This window comes from Tinamus guttatus, unplaced genomic scaffold (assembly GCF_059628265.1).
Source record: "Tinamus guttatus ecotype Peru unplaced genomic scaffold, ASM5962826v1 Tinamus_guttatus_pri_ptg000293l, whole genome shotgun sequence".
NCBI lineage: Eukaryota > Metazoa > Chordata > Aves > Tinamiformes > Tinamidae > Tinamus > Tinamus guttatus.
In genome coordinates this window covers 405,420-426,573 of record NW_028288827.1, presented here as the reverse complement: position 1 = coordinate 426,573, position 21,154 = coordinate 405,420, and the positions used below count along the sequence as shown (strand labels likewise).

Genomic DNA, 21,154 nt, shown 5'->3' with positions numbered 1-21,154 from the left:
TAATGCATTTAAAGACGCCTCAAGAAACGGGGTATGGGGGTAGTGACGTGTTTTCTATTTTTGTTTTTTTCTTTTTCACCCCAACGCTGCTCTCTTGTCACCTGCCATCGAGTCCCGGCGTGCAGCGTGTCCTCCGTGTGCGGGTCTGAGGATGGGAGCGCGTGTGAGGACCCCAGAGGAGGAGAACCAGCTTCCCAGCTGATTAAGCCGAGCGACTTCCCTGTGGATTTATGGTGCTTAATTACCTTGCATTAAACTTAGTGGGTGCTGCGGGTTTTTGCTCGGTTTCAGAGGCGTGTAGATGTGTTGCTGACCGTGGCTGCTGACCTATTCCCCACCGAGCGCCTCTGCCGGTCCATGAAACAAATAATAAAGGAAATAAAAGCCCAAATACCAGGTGCTGGGTATTTGGCTTGTTGCCTTTCAGTCTCCCCACTTGGGTATTTGCATTTCCAGCCCCATTTTGGCCAGGAAAGTCATTCCTGGAGTCTGCCCTGCAGGTCCTGGCAATGGTGGAAATCTCTGGTCCAGCTCCAGGAAGCCCGGATAACTCTCCTCCTGCCTGGTTCCTCTCGTGTCGCTCTTTGTTTTCCTTTCTCAGCCGCCTTTGCTCCCTGGGCCCTGACCCAGCGAGGCGATAACTGGCTCCGTGCAAAGCGCTCGGGTGGATGCTCACGCTTGGGCTGCTCCGCCGGGCCCCTCCGCGCTGGCACCGCTCCACTCCAATCCCAGAAACTCCGGCGCGGACGCTGGGGGATGGACTTGTGGCTCTTGCATGCATGTGTATGTATATACACACACACACATATTTTTTTTTTAATGAGAAAAACTTAGGTGCTACTGCATTTTTTTATTATTATTTTATCCCTCTGCAGTGCAGGAGCAGGGTGACAAGATCGCCAGACAAATGTGAGTGGCTTTGTGCCATCTTGCCGAACTCTGTGTCCCTGGTCCTTGAGCTTGAAAAAGGGGAGATTTATTTCCTGCTTGATGGATTTATTTTTATTTATATTTTTTTGTGGGGATGGGTGAAGCTGGTGAGCTGTAGCTGTGCCCGCTTCCCTCCCATTGCAAGCTCTCGCTCATAATAAGTGACCTCAGAAGATCCCCAAAACATCCTCTGGGCTCTTCAGGAGATCTCTTGCCACTTTTTGCAAGCTCAAGCAGGACGTAAAACTTCAGCATTTATTCTGGCTCCATTGCAGGGGATGGAGTTTTATTTGAAATCATCTTTAGGAGCAAGATTTGCTCAAGGTGGCCTTTTGGATCCTGAATAGCTGACGCTTTGGAACCTCTGGAGATGGTGGGATGCGTGAGCGTGTTCAGGTTGTGCTGTGATGAAGCTTTCCAAGCTGGATAGTCAGGGCTGTCTGCTCCTTGTGTCTCCAGGGGCTTCTCCTCCACAGTGGGATTAACCTTCTAGGTGCAGAGAAGCTCTGGAGAGTGGGTTAGGAGGAAGAGGTACTTTGTGTTGGGGAAATCTCGAGCACATGGAGCTTGTAGCAGACTACGTCTCTCATCCTGCTCTTCTTTGCTATTGGGAACCAGCTCGGTGGATGAGGACCTGAGCTGTGGATGCTCAGAGGAGGGATGGGAAGGTCCTTAAAACCTCCACCCTGAGCCTCTCCCATGGGGATGACCCTCTTGCAGGGCTGTCAGAGGACACTCCTCTATCCTCCTGAATCAAAGCAGGAGAAAAGGACCTTAATGTCAGCGCTGTGACTGGGCAGGAAGATTAATCACTTCACTGGATTTCTGTCTTGGCAAAAAGACGAAGTATTTAGGAACGTGATCAGCTGCTGAGCAGTAGGAAATAGAGCTCAGGCCAGCGCAGGCAGATGGAAACCACTTGGTCTCCCACTGTGGGGAGAGCATTGAGGTAATCAAAACTTGTGTCCCAAAGCGCAGCCACTTTCTGGGCATGCCCAATGTGCAGAGCCCGTCAAAAATACCCACTTGTGCTGTGGATTTTTAATTATGAGCTTCAGGTGAGCTGGGGTAGCTGGCCTCATATCCCACATAGGCAATGCAGGACACCTGCCAAACGGCCACTGAATGGCTGGTGCCTGGTCCTCCAGCTCCATCCATCATTATGTGACTGCTGGGCAGGGACAATCTTCTGCCCAGCTTTACCCTGCCTAGACCTGCACGCACGGCCAACCAAGGTGAGACCCTCTTGCAGCCCTGCTGGACTAGTTGTGACATTTGATTTGATTTTTTGGGACCTTTTCTGGTGGTTTTGGTTGGCACCGATGTCTTTGTGGACCAGGAGGATTCTTGTTACTAAGAGATGAGCCTCCTCCAGCTCTCCTGTTCCAAAAGGCTTGGGACATGAGTTGGGCCTGGCCGGTACTGCTTTGCTTGCTGTTGTATGACGAGCTTTGTAGGGTGTTTTCTGTTTTCCCTCTGAGTGCCAGCATGACTTTTTGTTTGCTTTTGTTTTAAATCCCAGGTGACCCTTTTGCTTGTTTGCTTGGTATTATCCAAGTTTAGGCTGCAGCCAATCTCCAGCGTGACCCTTTTTTGCTATCTGTGTACTAAAGAGAAGACCAGATGTGGTCGGTGGAAAGTCCCTGATACTGAGGTGGGAAAAGATGTTTTTAATGATCGATTTATGCAGGTCTTAAGTTAGTGAGGCCTCATGCTTTCAGCAGCTGAAGGCAGTTTCCTCCTGTCATGCATTCAGTCTGGAGGTTTTATTGGAAGGTTTCTCCTTTAGAAGCAATTTAATTTTCATTTGTAATATTTTTGGGGGCAATCCGCTGACAACTATTCACCTAGCACGCCGCCTTTCAGCTTATAAACCCTCTTTCATGTGGCTCATTCAGGGGAAAAATGGCATTACGCACCACCTCAATCATTCAGATGTCACAGAGGAGATTGCATTTGACTAATCAGGGGAAATTTGGGAAGATTTAGTAACGCCAGGAGACATGACCCACTTTCAGATAAATGCGTTTCAGACAATAGAGGTTGTACTACATGGTGGAGGAGGGGGAAATAGCCGCAGGATGGAAATACTTAATTGCTATTTATCTTTTTCTCGTATTGTGCTGGCTCTTTCCGGGAGCCGGAGCTGCTGGTCGGAGCCTCTCCGGGATGCAGCCGCCCTGGGGAAGGAGCCCAGCGCTGGTGGAGGCTTTGCTGGGTCTGCTCCTGGTGGGACAACCTCCATGCCGGATCCGGAGCTGCTGGTGGCCGTGACCTGCCGGCACTGGGAACGTGCTGGGAGCCCGTTCGCATTGGCTCTGGAGACCGTGCCCGTTGGCTTGGTGGTTCAACATGGGCATCCTGAGCTGAAGGTCCCCGTCACCGTTGGTTTCCCATGTGGTGATACCTCTAGGTGCGAGGCAAAAGGTGTCTTGGCAAAAAGACGAAGTATTTAGGAACGTGATCAGCTGCTGAGCAGTAGGAAATAGAGCTCAGGCCTGATGTGGGCTGATGTGATTAACAGACTTGAAGAAATCTTCTTGTGGGAATTGGAAGAGATGTGGAGAGGAAAAGCTTGCACAAAAGTGGGGAACCCGTAGCCTGGTGGTGACGGGAGATGTGTGATGGGACTCCCTAGGGCTGCTCGAAAGCCCTGGCTGGATCAGAGACCTTTTGGTGCTTGTCTGGTCCACTGGTTGTCCTTCCTGTGAAGTGGATCTGAGGTGGAGAAGACTGTAAATTGGTATTGCCGAGTTGTGGGGTTTCCTTGTGCTGCAACCCTTACTTGTTTATATGTGGTCTGTAGCAACTCCAGTGTCATTCGGGGTTTTGGACCAAAACCAATAGAAATTGCAAAGGCCAGAGGGTAATTACTGCATCGTTTTTTGATGCTGCGTATTCAGTCAAGCAGCTTATGTTTTTTTTATGCGCGCAAGCTTTATATTTGCAGCCATGAGCTAGAGCGTTTAGATTTTTTTAAAAAGCTTAAATTCTATTGGAATTTCTTTATAGCATTTTGTATAAACAGCTTTTGAACCTGGCCAGACTGAGGCAACAAAACTTTAATTTCACATTGGAGTCAAGTGTCAGGATGCAGCTTGATCCTGGCAGCCATGTGGATGTCCCACGGGATGGCGCAACGTCGGAGCCCTCCTGGGAAGGGCAAGGAGCATCTCCCCACGTGGACGTCGACCTGGAAGGGGGCTCAGGTTTTCACCCGCTCACCTTTGGGCTTGGAAACAGCCTTTTCAGTGACGGTTCAGCTGCAGGTGGTGGTCTCAGTGCTTAGATCTGCGTGCATCCACAGATTCCTTTGCTGTGTCTGCTGTTTCCAGCCCTGCAAGTTGTGGTTATTCCTCACTGCAAATGAACTGAGAGAGTCTTTGCAATGACTGACCTTATCGGGCATTTCTTTTCTTTCTTTATTTTTTTTTTCTCTTTTTCTTTTTTCTCCCCCTTTTCCTTGGGTCTGTTGGGGGGCAGTTGGCCTGTATCCTCTCACAGGCATGAAGCGATACTGCTGGAAAAGGGGGAATTTGGCTCTCTGCTCCTGAGAATCAGGGTTTCCTGCCTTAAAATAGCTGGAGAGATCACACCAAGCTCTGCATGTGTCCATCTGCAGAGGACAGCGTTTTCTTCGGAGTGAGCACAAGTGGATAGCTCAAAATGCGGTTTATTCTGTTCCTGTCCGTGATGGGGGACGGTCCTCGCGCCTTGCAGGCGCTTCCGTGCTAGGATGCCTGGAGCCGCAGGGTTTGTTTGCAGCACATCTCCATGAAATGTCTCGGGCCTCTCCCCTTAGCTCCTGAGACTTTGTTCAAAGTAGTTTCCCAAGCAGCTTCCCAAATTCTGTATGTGTGTGGGCTTTATCTTTTGGGTTTCCTTATTTTATTTTTTATTTTTTTACAAAGTTGTAATGAATTTTGAGCACAGATTAGCACTTTCCCCAGGCCAAAGCCTTGCTGCTTTCGTCATGAAGGCGGAACATCCACAGTCGTTGGGACCAGCAGCTTTGTAGACAAGTGGTGCTCCTCGATGTGATGTGCAGGATATATGTGCATTTAGATAAATTCAGTTTCTCTGCACTTACCTCTGGGCGTGGGAATTGGGCACTGAGGTTTTTAGGGGGCTCCGGACTCCCAATTCCGGTCATGTCCCCTAAAAACCTTGAGTGGGATTTTTGAAGTGTCAGCAGCTCCTTTATCTGTTTTTTTAGGGATGTGCATACGCTCCTAACATTCGTGTAGCATTAACACATTAATGGTGGTAGGTGGCCAAAGAGCATTTGAAGGCAACCTTTGCCTCTTCCGTATTACCCGGGCATGACACAGTCACGTTGGCCATGTTGGGGCCTTGTTGGTTACTCTGCAGCTGAGTGCTTGTCCATGGAGGTGGTGGTGCTGCCTTGCTTTGCTCCCCAGAGCCTTTGCAGACACGGTGCAGTGGTGGTGGAAACCATGACGGAGCTTCCTGGGAAGCAAATCCCACCTCATGCAATGCCCCGTGTTGAGAGGAAAGCACCAACAGACTCATGATAGACACCTGCAAGTGCTGGGGGCTCCGCTTAGTACTGGGATTCTCCGTGGGGTTGGGATGTGTAGGAGCTTGTCTTGCTCAGAGAAGTGTTGAGCCTGTGACAGCCATCCAGCTGGAGGACGTATAGGGCATGTCTGCTAGGAGCAGAGCTGTGGTTTTCACATCAAGCTGTCAGCCTAGATGGTGGCCTTTTGGGCATCTTTTTGGGGGCTGTTTTTGAAACCACACATGATGGTGGAAGCTCATGCAGTCTTTGAATGACCAAGGAATGATAATACCCAGTTTGGTGGGAAGAAGATCTTGCTGCCTCAGTACATGCAAGTCATTCTGAGGCTGTGCTACTCACGCGCACGTGCCCAGGAAGGGAGCTGAAAAGTTAAGAAGAACTAAAAATTATCCGTGATCTGGAAGAACCTGTCCTGCAGTCAGGCTACATTTCAGTATAAGTAATTTGTCCAGGAAGGAAGAGGTCATTTTGGAAGACCTCGCCTCCGCTCTTCCTGCCCAAACACCCCGGGCACCTTGGTGGTAGGGGCAGAGCAAGGGCCAGTGGTTGTGGCTAGAAGGAGCCAACCTGGCGGTTGGCCATGCCCAAGATCAATGCAAATCTGAGCTGTGACGTGCAATTTTAAGAAGGCCAAAGGGGTTGCAAACACCCTAAGGGGTGGAAAAGCCCCCAAAAGGAGAGCAAATATTTGCATTGCTGCTGCTGAATCCATCTTGCTGGTGCTGGAAACTGCTCCTCTCTCACCCGATTCTCTGCTCTTGCTAAAGGATTTGTTTTCCAAAAGCGGGTGCTTATCTTCCCTGCGGCTGGGAATAGCGATCCGGAGGCTGCCGCTGTGCTCGGGGCTTTGAGACGCTTCGATAAAGGAGTTTCCATGTCCTTGCGGAGAGCGGGAGCTATCGGGAGCGGCGGCAGTGCCCGTGAATCTCCTTTTCCCCTCGCGAGAGACAGAAAACTGGGAGTTTCAAAAACTGGTTGGTCTGCACCAAAAAGCTGTTTTCCATTGCATGACGGAGGTGGAAAGGGCACCAGTGCCCTAGCAAAGCTAAGATCCCAGGATAAAAAGAGGCAAGGGCATGAATTCCTCACCAAAAATAAATATTGGTAACTATTACACTTACCGAGTTACGCGTTTGAGGTTATTTTATTCCTTAAGCATCTCATACCTGTGTTTGTCATGCCTTGTTTTCGTTAATTGTGTTCCGTTAATTATGGTAGCTTGGGATTTGCATCTGGAATTCCTGAGGAGATGGCTGTTAGTGCTGTCTGTGGTTTTAGTGGAGAAGGTTGTGACATAAGCTACTCTGTCTTGCTGAGATTTGGACAACTCTGCCGTTATCCCACGTGCTTCAGGTTCCTGGTGCTGCTGGCGTAGGACCTGTGCCTTTATGAGCATCCCCCAGCTCTACCTGCTGCTCTGAGAAGCTGAAACCTTGAGTTGTGGATCCTCCAAAGGGATTGGGGGGATGTTAGGAAATAAGGGAGGTAGAAAAGATGGAATTTGGGGACAGATGTGCTTTTAGTGTGGGTTAATAATATAAAGCTATGTGGCTTGTAGAGTAATATGGCTGGGAGGGACCTCTGGGCTCTGGATGTCCAACTTTGCCCAAAGAAGCACCACTCAGCCCAAGGCACTTGGGACCTTGTCCTGACGAGTTCAGGATGTCTCCAGGGATGGAGACTGCTTTGGAAAGTTACAGGAGGAGGAAAAGTTGTAGAAGATGGAAATCCTGCATGTCCCTCTTCTGGCCTGGTAAGCTGATCAAATATTTGCTCCAAATTCAGTCCTTGCTCTTGCAGCTTCACATTCTGAATAGAAACATATATCTTTTTATAATTGCTACTTAAGGGCCGCTTGGCTTCTCTGAAATTCCACCTAGAATTCCTGCTGCCTGAATAAAGGCTTAAAATGGAACAAATTGTTCTCGGGACACAGCAAGACTTGGAGTTCTGGTGTCCCTCAGCAAAGTGTGACTGTCATGTAATGCAAGCCATGGAAAAGGTCGACTCGTGTCCCTCTGAGCCCACACAAACTATGAGGCGGGAAAAACCCTCTTCGATTCTGCCGGGGCGTATATAGAAAATAACTCCAGCATGTGGGTTTTTCTTTGTTTTTACTGATCTCCGTGCTCTGATTCTGGGTAGATAAAGGATTAAAATGGCAGAAACTCCCTGTTCTGTGACCTTTCTTGGTCCAACTGATGCCTGAGCTGGTCTAGGCTAATTGACTGCAGGCAGTTGGTTGTAGATCTTGGTGGGTTGGGGCCTGAGTTATTTCCTCATAGTCAAACCAAATAATCTTTATGATTTCAGAGTTGTTGGCCAAGCACCCCAGGAACATGGTGGCTCCATGTGTGCTGGGGAGGTCTTTGGAGTTTGGAGCTGGTTTAGAAAAATGCCCCTAACTGGCCAGGGTGAAGGTTAAAGTGCCTTGAACCTTGGCTGGCTCCTTATGAAGCAAAGTTGAGGTTGCTGTGGGTGTTTTCATGCTATGTTTCTCAAGCTCTCAGCTCTGTGGGTTGCATTTGGTTTGGGGACAACGGCAGCATCTCTCTTTCATTGGAATTACCAATTGACTTTTATTATCTGGGAATGAAGCAGCTGTTCATGTCTGGGAAAACCAGGTAAATGCACAACGACCTACAAAAGCGAAGATCAATGATGGAGATAAATAATGTTTCACCAGCAAGGGGAGATACTTTTTTTTGTCCTCTCATTCATCTACATAATGAAGAATGAAACATTCCCTAGAGAGGGGAGCAAGTGCTTGGTAGGAGGAGAACCAGATCCGAGTTATGTCCGAGCTCCCCAACATGGGAGTTGCATTAAGACATATATATAGATGCAATAGATGTATATGAGGTCCTGCATAGTGGGAAACCTGCGATGAGGTGTCTTCATTACAGATGTGTTGAAAGAATAAGCAGCACCTGGTGACTGGGAATCCCTTTTCTCTTCCTTCCTTTCTTTCTTTTTTTCCCTTCTGTTTATGGTGTTTTGCTGTGTTGGTACTCAGTTATTTGCATAGGAACTGGGTGCCTGCGCATGGATTTGCATAGGAATGAGTGTCTGTGCATGAAATATTCTGCGTAAAAAATGCCAGAACGTAGAAAAATCTTATCCCAGAGCTGTTTGCTTGTGGTTTTTATTTCACTTCTGAAGGATATTTGCTTGAAAGAGGGAAGGACTCTTGCAAAACCTGGATTTGCAAGTAATTTAAAATTATTTTTCCCAATTTTGCTAGCTTGTGATCTCAGGTGCAGCTTTCCAGGTACACAAGGTTTCCTTGCTGGCAAACTTTATTGCTGGATTTTTTTTAAATTAGGACCAGTAAGACATTGCTTATTTAAACCGCCGGCGGTAGATTTTCTGTCCTAACACTACTTAATAGTGAAGAGAGACCAAAGCGGCCTCCAGGAGCACCCTCTGATGAGAAAGAAACACGCTGTAAATACAACTCTAGGTCAAAAATCCTTTGCACCCATGCACAAACACCAGGGGTGCCCCCCTGCCTGGTTTGGGGATTCTTTGCAGATAAGAGTGCTCTTCCCAGCTGGAATGTCAAACATGGGCTTGACACAGTTATTTAACCCAGAGAGATGGAAAATAAAGAGAAATAATGCAGCACAGCATAGCTGGCTCTGCCCTGCCTTTGCATTTAATACTCACTAAGGGGCTTTTCTCTGTCACAAGGAGTGTGCATTGCCATCTTATTTTATTATTATTATTTTTAATGCATTGCTGCCGACTCATGTGTGCGGCAGGTCCCCCTCAGAGGGGCTGGAGAGGATCTTAAATGTGTGCTGGAAAACATGCAATTTCTGGACCCAGGGGGGAAAAATTATCCCTCAAGGGCACTGCACAAACCAACCGTAATAAAATCTAGGCCAGGAGGGAGCCGTGTTGGGCAGGTGCTCGAGGCCGCCGCATTTCTGACCCAACACTGCAAGTTTTCCATAGTGAGCTTAAGCGTTGTCCCAAATCCCAGGGTTTAGCACCGTTTTAGCAGCGGGGTTGTCGTGATGTGTTCCCGAGGCCGGTGCGGAGCTGCGAGGGAGGATGGGAAGGAGCAGATCGGGGCTCGCCATCTGCTCTGCTGTGTGCGGCGGTAAATAATAATAAAAGAACCCTTGATTTTCTGCAAGTCTTGTAACAAAAGGGTGTTTTTTATTTCTGCAATTCGGGACTCACTCTCCCCGGAGCAGCAAGGGGCTGGAGCACTGGCCAGATGTGTGGAGCACCTATAATTTAATAACGGTTGGCAAAATAGGGGGAAAAAGTTTAGTAATGGGAAAAACTTTAGTAATGGGGAAAACATCGATTTCAATAATGCTGTTATTGCATGTAAGCTATTTAAACCATTTAAATCATTAAACAGTAGCTGAAGGATTGTTGTTTCGCTGTCTCAGAGCAACGCTGTTGTCTATTGCATGAAGTGGGTTTTTAAAAATTATTTTTGTTAATTAAACCTTTTAAGGCCCTTCAGGAAGCCACAACTATTTCAAACAGACTCTTGGGCAGCTCCAGGGGATGTTGCATGTGGATTCGCCCTGTTGTGGTTTGTGTGGCTCCTACTCCAACACCACCCCGGCCTTGCCTTGGAAAGCAAAGCAGACCTCGTTCCTGTTCCCATGAATTCATTCCTGTTTGTAGGAACATGTTCCTGTTTGTGTGCATGTGTTGCAAAAAGAACATGCTTGTTTTTATCTGGTGAATTGACAGTAAGTCCCAGGAGGCAGAATTGGAGGAGCTGGGATGCTAAATGGTGGGAGATGAAGTGATTTGCCCAGGGTTGTATTTTGCTCAACTCTGAGATAGCCCTGACTATCTCTGTGCTTTGGGCCAGGGCTGCCTGTGCTTTTCCCTTCCTGACCAGCTCTTCTGGAAGAGCAAGAGGTCGTTAAAGCTAACGAAGCCAGGACTTGGCCTATTAATTGCGTGAGAGGTGAGATTATAGAAATAGAGGTTTATTTTATTTAAAAAAAGAAAGTTCCACAGAGCAGTTGTTACACTGCTTTTTATAGAGGACTTCACTTAATGATTATATGGCATCATCACCTGGAAAGTTAGTTGTTTTTTGCTATTTTGGCTTCCTTTTAAATTAAGGTTCTATAGTTTTGTGGTCGGAGGGCCGAGAGGAGCTGCCACATGGCAAAGCTGGTGGCAGCTTGAGAGGGGAGGCTTGGTGGGACCTGAGCTATTTTCCATCCCAGAAGCCTCCTAGTGCTGGGTCTGTCCTGATTCCGAGCTATTCTGGCTGATCCTGCTCTGCCTCTGCCCTGGCTCTGTGCACAGTCCCAGTGATGGGTCCTGGTCCCGCAGGAAACTTGGTGGGTGAGGATGGATAGGAAGGAGAGGTGCTGCCACCGGGATGCACCAAGGCTACTTCCACAGCATTGGAGCCCAGAAAAAACGGGATGAGGATGAGCTCCTCAATATTAATATTTTGGTGGGGTGCAAGACGAGTTATTTGCTTCACTAAGGGTCTTATTATGGGTCAGTCTTCGCGTTCCAGCTATCAAAGGCCCTCTGATGTCCCTAGCGCACAGGGTTGTGGCACTGGGGTGCTCAGCCAGCCCTGCAGAGGTGAGGCAGGAAGTGACTGTTTTTATTTTTATTATTTTATTATTTTTATTTTTTCCTCACTGACAAAACTGCTGTTCTGGCAATATGTCTTGCATAGCTCCATTAGCATCTAAAGGTTCCTGCTGTCTTAGCTATTGAGCAGCTCTAAAAATAATTGCACATTGTACATTAAAAAAAAATCTATTGCTGTTAAGATGCAGAGCAGGCTGCTTCGAAGACTCTTTCCTTAACCCTTGAGTTGCTGTTAAAAGCACTCTAGAATAGCATGGTGAGGGCTTGGCTTTCAAGACAAGGACCAAAGCCATCTTTGTGGCACCACCACTATTTGTGTTTGCTGCGATTTTCCCCTTTTTCTTGCAAGAAAAGCTTTATGTGCATCTTATTTCCATTGGTGGGGTGAGTTTGGAGACTCAGGTGGAAAAGTCCCAAAAACGCCACTGCTGAGATGGTGCTTTTGGGATCCATGGGCTCTGCTTGTTTCTCTGGAGAAGGAGGATCTAAGGTCTCTGCACTGGGCAAGCTTTGGCAAGGATTTATGTCCTTGTTGGGATGTGCGCTTTGAAGGGACCTTCCAAACCACCAGGAACACCAGGGCAGCTGTGGCTTGGGAGAGACTTGCTGGAGATATTAGATGTTGCATGTGAGTTTTCAAGGCATTTTTCTGGCATTTCGAAGCCTGTCTGCAGTTTTGTCTCCAGTGAAGGCTGGTGGCTTTGGTGTCTCCTCTTGCCTGATTCCCATTGATAGCCATGGGACTGGTAGATTCGTGTGGTGGAGTGGAGAGATGCTCCTTACCGTCTGTTTGCCTCAGTTTTAGTGTCAAGCCCACACTTCCTAGCTTTGTGGCCGGGCTTTTTGGGCCTTCCTTGATCATGGTCTTCACCACCGTGCAGAAGGTGCATGTGGCTCCAGCCTTGGAGCTGCTTGAGAGGCTGTCTCAGTGCAAGGAATGACTGTGCTCACTGTTCCCGGCTCCTTTTGCCACATCCCAGCTCCTCTGGGGCCTGGGAAGAGCCAAGGCTTGGACCTTTCCTACCATCTCCCTCTTCCAAGCAGGTGGGAATTGCAAGGTAAGCCTGACTGGAGCCGTGCCCAGATGGAGATGCAGCTGGATTGGTGGCCTGCAGTGCCTGGAAATGGTCACAGCAGGTTCTGTGTGGCCATGGCACAGACACATGTTCCTTGGTCTGCGCTGCCAAACCAACCTGGGTCTCGCCTAGTGCTGATGTCTCCTGAAGAAGGTGTGAGGACATTCAAAACAGCACGTGCTGTCTACCAAAACCATTGCAGGAGCTGCCTAGCAGCAGAACATCCGTTATATTGCAAAGCAGGCTCATAACACCCTGTTTTTAATGTATGGAAAGCTCAAAGGTTGATGTTTTTTGGCACAAAACCTTGCACATTTGTTTAGGTGTCCATGTTGTCCTTGATGCCTCTTGTCTATATTGCATCCGTGGTGAACCAATTTATTTCTCACTTGATTTTTCTGAGGTTTACAAGCTTTTTAAACTCATTCTTTTTTTCCCTTTGCAGTACGCCCGGGTTTGGATTCCTGACCCTTTTGAAGTTTGGAAATCAGCAGAAATAATCAAGGATTACAAGGAGGGAGATAGAACCTTGTGTCTGAAGCTCGAAGATGAAACTGTAAGCTTTTGAATGTTGTTATTCTCTTCCACTTATTTAAAGTTTCAAACGAATGTGAATAAGCCTGCGTCCTCTCACATTTTCTAGAATACATTTTTATTTTTAAATTAGTCTTATCACCTCACCACTGCCAGATTTCCCTCTGCCCGTTTCCCTCGATGCTTATATTAAAGTAGGTTGCAAGAAAAGCCCTCGACCTCTATCATCTGTTTTTATCCTCTGGCTAAGTTGCAATAGTCTGCAATACCAGATTTTTTTCTTCTGTTGATGGGGCCATTCTCCAGCACAGTTTGCCTTTAACCCCTACTTGGTTGAATCAGAGATGTTTCTATATGTTGGATGAAGTCAATTTCCATCAAACAAGAGGTGTGATTAGATACCAACATTTTTGCTCTAAGAATCCTTGCAAGACCCATTTAATGCAGTTTCCCCCGGGAAGGGGCAGCTGGTGCAGTTGCATGTTGGACTGGAGGGCTGTAGTGAAGAGGAGGAGCAGATGTGTGCGTTGGCTGAAGATGCTGAGCACGTGTGCGGGCTTGAAAGCTGCAGGAAGCCTTCTGTTCCTGACAGCCAGCGTGCATTACCCGTCTGCTTAGTTCTTTGCTTTTGTCCCTGGGCTTTAAGTGATTTTTCATGGATTTCGTGGTTTCCAGCTATGCTCTCTATTTGGCACACTCCTTCTGAACGGAGAGCTGGATTTAAATCTTGCTGGGGATCCCCAGCTTGTTGTCAATTAGGATGCGAGACAAGAGTGTAAACTCTTGCAAGTTTGCACTGGCAATGTGAGGTTATGGTGGAAAATGCACTGGAGCTCCCTAAATGCATCGTGCTGCTGCCGTACCAGGATGTCAGCACCTTCTTCATCTGCCCCATGGGCTTCTTGCCTGATCTTTTTGGCAAAAAGTGGGTTTTGGCCCAGTCTTGTGGGTTTTCTCCCCCTCTTCTCTGTGCCTTGGGGTCCACAGTGTTGGAGAGCCCTGGGGTCAGACGTCACGCAGCGCAATCCGGGTGCAAACGCAGACGCAGTGTCTTACTGCTCTTGGATCCAAAAGTGCTGTCAGATCCCAGTGCTCTGAGGGAGGCAGGGGTAACTTCAAAAAGTTAGTTTTTTTTTTCACTTTTTAGGAAAAAATGCACTTTTTGGTGGCCCTGCTGCTGTCCTTTTGGAGCCCAAAATAGCAAGCATATGGGCAAGTGCCTGCTTTAACACCCTCTCTTGAGCAGGGGGAGCATCAGGGACTCCATGCTTCCCTACACCCTGGCCCTGCTTGAAAGGAGATGAGATTTTTAGTACTTAACGTGGCTGGAATTAAAAATAAAGCAGCTTTTCTTGGACCTGGATTTAATGAATGCTGAGAAATCCTGAGGGAATAAGGCCCGAAGAAATTCCAGTTATCCGAACTAGATCTTGTTGGCTTCCCTTGGGGCTTGTTCCATGTAGTGTTTAGCATTAAGAGGCTTTCATTCGACATGGAGCCAGAGGGACTATGGCAGATGTCGTATCTGATACCACACAGAAAGCTGGAGTTGTCCTCAGATCAGCTGTTGGCCTTTAGAGATGCTGGTGAGTTTTCCATTTTGACATCCCTTGCATGTGTTTCTTCAGATCTACGAATATCCTCTTGACTGCCATGGAAAGGAGCTGCCTTTCCTGCGCAATCCTGATATCCTGGTGGGAGAGAATGACTTGACAGCCCTGAGCTACTTGCACGAGCCTGCGGTCCTCCACAACCTCAAAGTGAGATTCCTGGAGTCCAACCAGATCTACACATACTGTGGTGAGTGTCACGGCATGGCCATCAATCCCCAGGGGACATTTCTGGGTTCCTGCCTTGGGTAATGGCTGCAAAATCAGAGATGACTTTTGGTGGCGAGTGTGGTGAGACCTTCCTGAGCTTTTGGAGCCTGTCTAGAGACAGGAGACCAGTGAACAAAGACCATGTGACCAGTACAGAGGTGGGACTTCCATTGCCTGCTCTGGTGGGAAAACTTAGGGGCATCAGTGCTGGCAGAAACACCTTGTCAGATGAGATTGAGGCCAGCTGTGAATGTGATGAACCATCTACAGGGAAACACGAGGACCTGGGAAGCTGCTGTGGAGAACAGCCATGCCCAGGAAGATGGATCCAACTGAGAGAGGCTTACGGTGCATTTCTCTCTATATGGAGTTCTAGTGAGTTTGTGGAGGTGACCAGATCTATACAATCTGATGTCATAGAAAATTGTGCGATTTAGCCAATCATGAGAGGCAAAAACTATAATTATGCTACAGAAGAACAGACAATGAAGATGTGCTGTTAGTGTTGTTGCCAAGCATGTCTTTTCTCTGCAAGAGAAGAACTCCTTTCTGGGGCAATTTCCATCCAGAATTATAGAGGTATCCTGAGAAAATTGATGGCCACTGGTAGGGTCAGCTCGTGTAGGGAAAAGCAAAAACAAAATGGATGCGTTGTTGTTTTATGCCCCTTCTTTATGACTTTGGGATCTCAAAGCAAATGCAAGGCCAGTGTGAATTTGATTTGTCTTCCTGCGAGACTATATGGCCAATGGCATCCAAGACAGCAGTTACCATTCCTGCCTCTTCTCTCACTGCAAGCCATGAACTGTCTGTAGCTCCTCTGAATAACAACAGTGTTAGATTTATTTTGTTTTATTTTAAACCCATAAAACCTGGAGATATTTCAGAGCTGGAACTTGTGAATGTTCCAGTATGGCCATATGCAAGAACCACTCTCCAGAAAAGGCAGTTGCCCTGGATTTCTCCAGAGATGGAGGTGCCCCTAAATTGACAGCTGTTCTGCTCCAGGCATGGGTTTTCCACAGTGGGAGCAAAGGAAGCCTTTAAGGCTCAGTCCCTGGTGTTCCCTCACTGTCATCTATCTGTTTCATTTTGCTTTGAGTGTGCCCTTTGTTCAAAGCTTTTGCTCAGCATTTAAGCCATGGGAAAATCCGTGTTATTTGTTTGCTGTGGCTTCAGAATTACTGAATTCAGGAATTATAGAATTATTACTGAATTCAGTAATTCAGGAATTACTTTTCTGAAGTTATGGCTCAGGCATCTCTTAGCCCTCCTTCTCAGACCTTCTAAAAAGTCAGGCTTGGCACAGTGGAGCCATAAGTATACACTTTCCTTACCAATTTCATATTGCTCCTCCATGGCTGTCCTGGAACTTAGTGCCCTGCTCTCAAAGCACTGCACTTCCAAGGAAACACGGATTAAGAATTTCCCATTTCCTTCCCATCCCCTTTTTTTTCCAAGCAGCATACTAAAAATCAACCAAAACAAAACCCTCTAACGCACGAGCTGACGTAACTTTAACTTCAGTTTGTAACCTCTGTGCATTTCTCTCTAAGGTATTGTGCTTGTTGCCATCAATCCCTACGAGCAGCTGCCAATCTATGAACAAGATGTCATCTATGCGTACAGTGGCCAAAACATGGGGGACATGGACCCTCACATCTTCGCTGTGGCCGAAGAAGCCTACAAGCAGATGGCCAGGTGAGTGGACACTTGGTGAGGTCTATCTGCCTTGAGCTGGTGGTCCAAGTGCCGAAGAGGGGCAAGCAGATGATGAAGAAGTCATGGACAGCAGGGTGGGAGATCCAGGTTTTCATCTCTGAGAATATGGTGTCTTCTGTCATGTGGCCTTATTGCTAGGAAAAGAGAAAAAGAAGGAAAAATAAAAGCAAGTGTGTCCTGTGCGTAGACCTGGAGATATTTACGGGTTGTCTTGCCTGGTCCTTCTTGATGGTTCCTTCTGCTGGTTGCAATGATCTCTTTTGTAACCTGGCTTTGCAGTCACTGCCTCAGAACAGTGAGTAATCTGAGCCATATAAGCATTTTTTCAAGTGGTTTTCACTTGTTTTCTGATGAATCTGGCTGTTCGCCCTCAGGTCCAAATTCCATGTACACAAGGCATGATCTTTGAGGGCGATATTGCCTTGAACCAAGATGATGGTTCATGCAACATTTTATGTCAAGATGTAGAAAGAACATGTCTGGGGCAACTTAAATTCTTGTTTTGGTCCTTTGTGCTGTGTTAAGGCAAGGTATAGCCTGCCCTAAATCCCCCAAACCCAGAGAAGTTATTGGATGGGATGCCACTGGGAGAGACACTGTGTCCCTTGGGTACTCGCAAGCTGTCCTGCTGTCCTGTGCCTGCAGCCTTCAGCAGCATCTGTGCCAGGTGCATGAGATGGGAGGGCTTTTTCCTTTATTTCTTTATTTATTTATTGTGCTTAGTTCTGTATTTATTATGCTATGGATGTAGCATTTTGTTGTTGCAACATTAGCAAGGTGTATGACCTGGAAGAGGAGAAGAAGCTGAAGGCTGCTGCGTTGGGTGTCATTGTATGGGGGTCATCTGGACTCACGCCAGATGCTTTGTTTTAACTCAACAGCCATTTGTGGTAATGAAGGTGCCCCCTTCACATGGTTTTCTGTAATTCCTTACAGAATTTAAACAGAACTTACCTGAGGGGAGATGCACGTGGACTCTGCAGGCTTCTGCGTGATGTCAGCCACCTCCTTGGGGCATCTTATAGGGTGAAACTTGGTGGGGCCTTTTATGAGCATGGAGATAAGGGAGAGGGCAGGGTGCGACACCCTTCTGATAAGGCGGACGGCAAGGGTGTGCTCAGGAAGCATGAAATCACCTGGAATAGCTCCGCTCTGGTGCAAAAGGCACCGCGTGCTGGTTCTTTCTTGCTTTTCCTTTGGTTTTATGAGTATCTGTAGGCTTAGTAAAATACGAAATTAAAAATAAAGTTGCATTTAATAAAGTGCAAAACAAAATGCATCAGTGCCATGCGATCAGCATCCCTGCAGTGACTTGAGAGCTAGGGACAGAGCTGCTGTGCTGGTGGGAGCAAGGAGAAGGGTCTCCTGTGGCCCCGATCACCTCTCCAAAACAGCCACTGTTTGTAGGGTCTCCCCTCCAAACACCTACCAAGAACTAAGCATAGTAGGCACCATGCCGTGCAATTCCACGTGTTTTCCAGCTGCCATATCCAAATCCTTGCCTGCTGGTGGAGGCTTCTTGGTGGCATCCCATCACTGTGTCCAGGCTGGTCTTCGCTCCTGGCTTTTGCAAGTGCAGCTGGACGCAGCTTCTGCAGGTTGATCATAAGGAAAAAGGTGCCAGAGGCTCCCAGCATGGAGAAGCTGGAGACCCACCAGCCCAGCCCTGTGGTGGGAAGGACAAAATGCCTTTTTTTATGAGCTGCTTTTGTCTGAAATATCCTTTGTTGGGAAAAACATAAATGCTCAGGCAGCCGTGCATTAGAGCCACTGTGAAGAAGTGTCCTGAGCCTCAGTGTAGGGCTGAATTTGAACCACGGTCCTCACAGTGCCTTTAATCTCCGGCGTGCCCCGGGGACGCTAATCCTCTGACTGTGCTCGGAGAAGTAGGTTAAATATGATGTCTGCTGCAGAAATGCAGGGACGCCCCTTGACTCGATGTGCGGCACGCGGGGATTAGCGTCGCGGCGGAGATTAGCGCTCGAGTGACCCGGGTTAGCGCGCGCGGGTTTCCTCACTGGGACAAAGCTCTGCAATTTGTTAGAGGCTGCTCATTCCTGTGGTGATTTCCTTAGGAGAAGGCTATCAAAGTGACCCCCTTTTAAAAACTACCCGTTTTTTTTTTGTGCTGTTGTGTTTATGGCTTTAAAGAGAAACTGGAAAAGTTTATTGCTCTGATTTGGCTCTGGGGGTATCCTGAGTTTTACCTGGATACACAGAGCTGGAGCATCCATCTTTCATCCCACTGGCAGTAATTGGTCACCAAATTGTACGGGAAGATCTCTGCAATCTGTCTGGATTTGAAAGAAGGATCTTTCCAGAGATGTTGGTCTTGGTGAACACTACCTGGCTTCTCTAGAAATCTGTTTTTTTTTTTTTTCTAAAAACTTGGAAAGTCAAAGAAACTTCCTGTTAGTGGTTTCTGCCAGGAATTGTTTTTACTCTCTTTATGCTCTTCCTTCTTCCTGCTGGTCCTTCTCTGAACCCAGAAAGAAGCAAAATCCTTCTGGGAATACCTACCCACTTTGGAAAATGCAGTTGGGGGTGTATTTTCTTCCATTTTACGCTGCCCATGGCTGTTTCAGTGACGTCCTACTTCTGTGCTTTGGAGCAGTGACTTATATTTTAGGTGGTTTTGGGGAATAATGTGCCAATGTGAATCTGAAGTGGGAGACGATGCTAGTGCTGCAGAGGTTTAACCAATCCGGAGATCTATGTGAAAATACTGATTCACATTTAATTGCGTTTAATTCATCTATTTCCTGATTTGAGGGGGCCACATTGCACAGCTTCAATAGTTGTCATATTTGAAGGTAGCAGAACGTTTACGGATATCCGTCTTTTAATATCTTAACAGTACACTACGTGAATTTCATGTCCAACTGTCCTTTTTTATTCTGGGAAAAGCATGAATGCCTGCGTGGAGGCGTTGGGAAGAGAAACTCCGTGTGTAGCATTCGCAGCTGATAGGCAGCAAACTCGCCCTAATGCTCCCCCTGGCAAACATCAAGCGGCAGGTGCTTATTGGTGCTCTAACGAAGCTGTAACGAGGAGGCGTCCGAACAAGAGGTTGCACATTGCAGGGGGCTCCAAAGCGGCTGCACTTGGTGGGGACTCCACTAAACTCCGCTTTGCCCTTTGGGGTTTTAACCTTTATGGATGTTTTGCAGCTGTGTATTATTCACTTTTCCTTTTGGTAGAGTGCAGAGTGACCTGGGCATTGATAAGGCAGTGCTAATAACACGAGAGACGTGTGGAGGGTTATTGCACGGTGGAAAGGATTAGCGAGCAGAGCCATTCACTTACGGGCGCTTTTCTTCTCTGCCGCCCCAGGGATGAGAAGAACCAGTCCATCATCGTGAGCGGCGAGTCGGGCGCTGGCAAGACGGTCTCCGCCAAGTACGCCATGCGCTTCTTCGCCACCGTCGGGGGCTCGGCCAGCGAGACCAACATCGAAGCCAAAGTCCTCGCCTCGAGTCCAATCATGGAGGTAAGATCTGCCCGGGAAACCTGTGTCAATCCCTTTGCCCGGCTTGCAGTGGTCTTTCTTCTCCCAAGCCATTGCTGATAGCCTCCATGCAGCTCCCGTGTGCTTCGTTGTTAGCTTATCCACTTCATCTTCATCCTCTTACCACCTTGTAGCCTTTCCTCATCTAAAGTAAGAGGAAAAAGGAGTCTAAAGTAAGAGGAAAAAGGAGTCTGGTTAATCTGTTATAATTATCCCAATGCAGCACTGTGTTTTGGTACTTCTCTCTGACCATTTTAAGCATGCAAATGGACAGTCCTGTAGCTTTACTCCAGCTCAGGTGGTGAGGCCAGACCCTGATGCTCTGATCCTCTCCTGGTTCTCCACATCCTCCCCTGTGGAAGCTCCTTCCCAGGTGCCAAAAATAGATTGCTGCTCTCCACTGACCCTGAGCTCTGTTTGCACCACTTACAGCATTAATTGCTGCCTCCATGGCAAAACCCACTAGGGCTAAGGTCTTCCACCAGCCAAAGAGAGAACATGGCCAACACACAAGGTGACTTGCAAAGCAAGTCAGAGGCAGTCCGGTTGGTTGGTCCATGGTTAGTCTTATCTTGCCTGCGTCCAGGAGCTGGAAAGAAGGCTCTTGTTCACCTTCTTCTTATCCTTATTGCCCCTTGCCCACAAGTCTGTGAGTGCCACTGCGCCACTGTTTCTCCATCCCTCTGGCTCAGGTGCTGGTGGTGCAGATTGTCTTGATGTTGCTTGAAGGTGGAACTGTCTGAGATTACGTCTTAATGGCAGATTTTTAATTCAGGAGAGTGTGGATTCAGAAGAGATTGGAATTAGTGAACTGTGTATCATCAGCCAGACATACAGGGATAAATCCTCTGAATATACAGTCTGGACAGATGTGGATGGCAGGGAGAAAGGAAAGGCAGTGAATGAGGAATGGCAGGGGATGGTGCCCTTCTCCATAGGGATAAAACCTGCTGTTCCGAGGTCTATTCCCATAGTGCTCCTGAAGAAGACCAGCATTGCTATGGGGCAGTGCACCCGTGTCTGTGTTGCGGGTGAGCATCCAGCTTCATTGCTCGTAGGCTTAGGAGGGCAACCACTGTTTGCCTCCGTGATGTGAATCCCGTTGGCATCCCCTGCAAAGGCCGTGCTGGTTATAGCAGACTAGGCTGCAAGGCACGTCTGAACGTGCATGGAGATAATGCCCAAATATCTCTTGTCCAGATCCCTCCTCTCAGCACTTGTGCATCATGGGGAGCACCAGAGGCTGAGCTTGGTGGAGCATCAATCCCACTCAGGTCAGGTGAATCTGTTGGGGTATTGGTGACCTGCTTATTGAAAGCATGGTGTTTCCAGAGTTTCTGTGAAAGAAAAATCCATAGAAGTTGGATCCATGCAGTAACAGCATCCTCTCCAACGTCACATTGCCACTCTGCTGTCATCAGGG

General features: G+C 47.8%; 1 protein-coding gene across 1 annotated transcript in view; it reads left to right on the top strand.

Annotated features, from left to right (window-relative positions):
- Positions 1 to 21,154, top strand: part of MYO5B (myosin VB) — a 91,493-nt gene that overhangs the window by 3,588 nt on the left and 66,751 nt on the right. The window contains exons 2-5 of the mRNA XM_088527889.1: positions 12,593 to 12,703; positions 14,310 to 14,481; positions 16,058 to 16,202; positions 19,557 to 19,713. Coding sequence (XP_088384015.1) covers positions 12,593 to 12,703; positions 14,310 to 14,481; positions 16,058 to 16,202; positions 19,557 to 19,713 — 585 coding nt within the window. The remainder of the gene's footprint in view (positions 1 to 12,592; positions 12,704 to 14,309; positions 14,482 to 16,057; positions 16,203 to 19,556; positions 19,714 to 21,154) is intronic.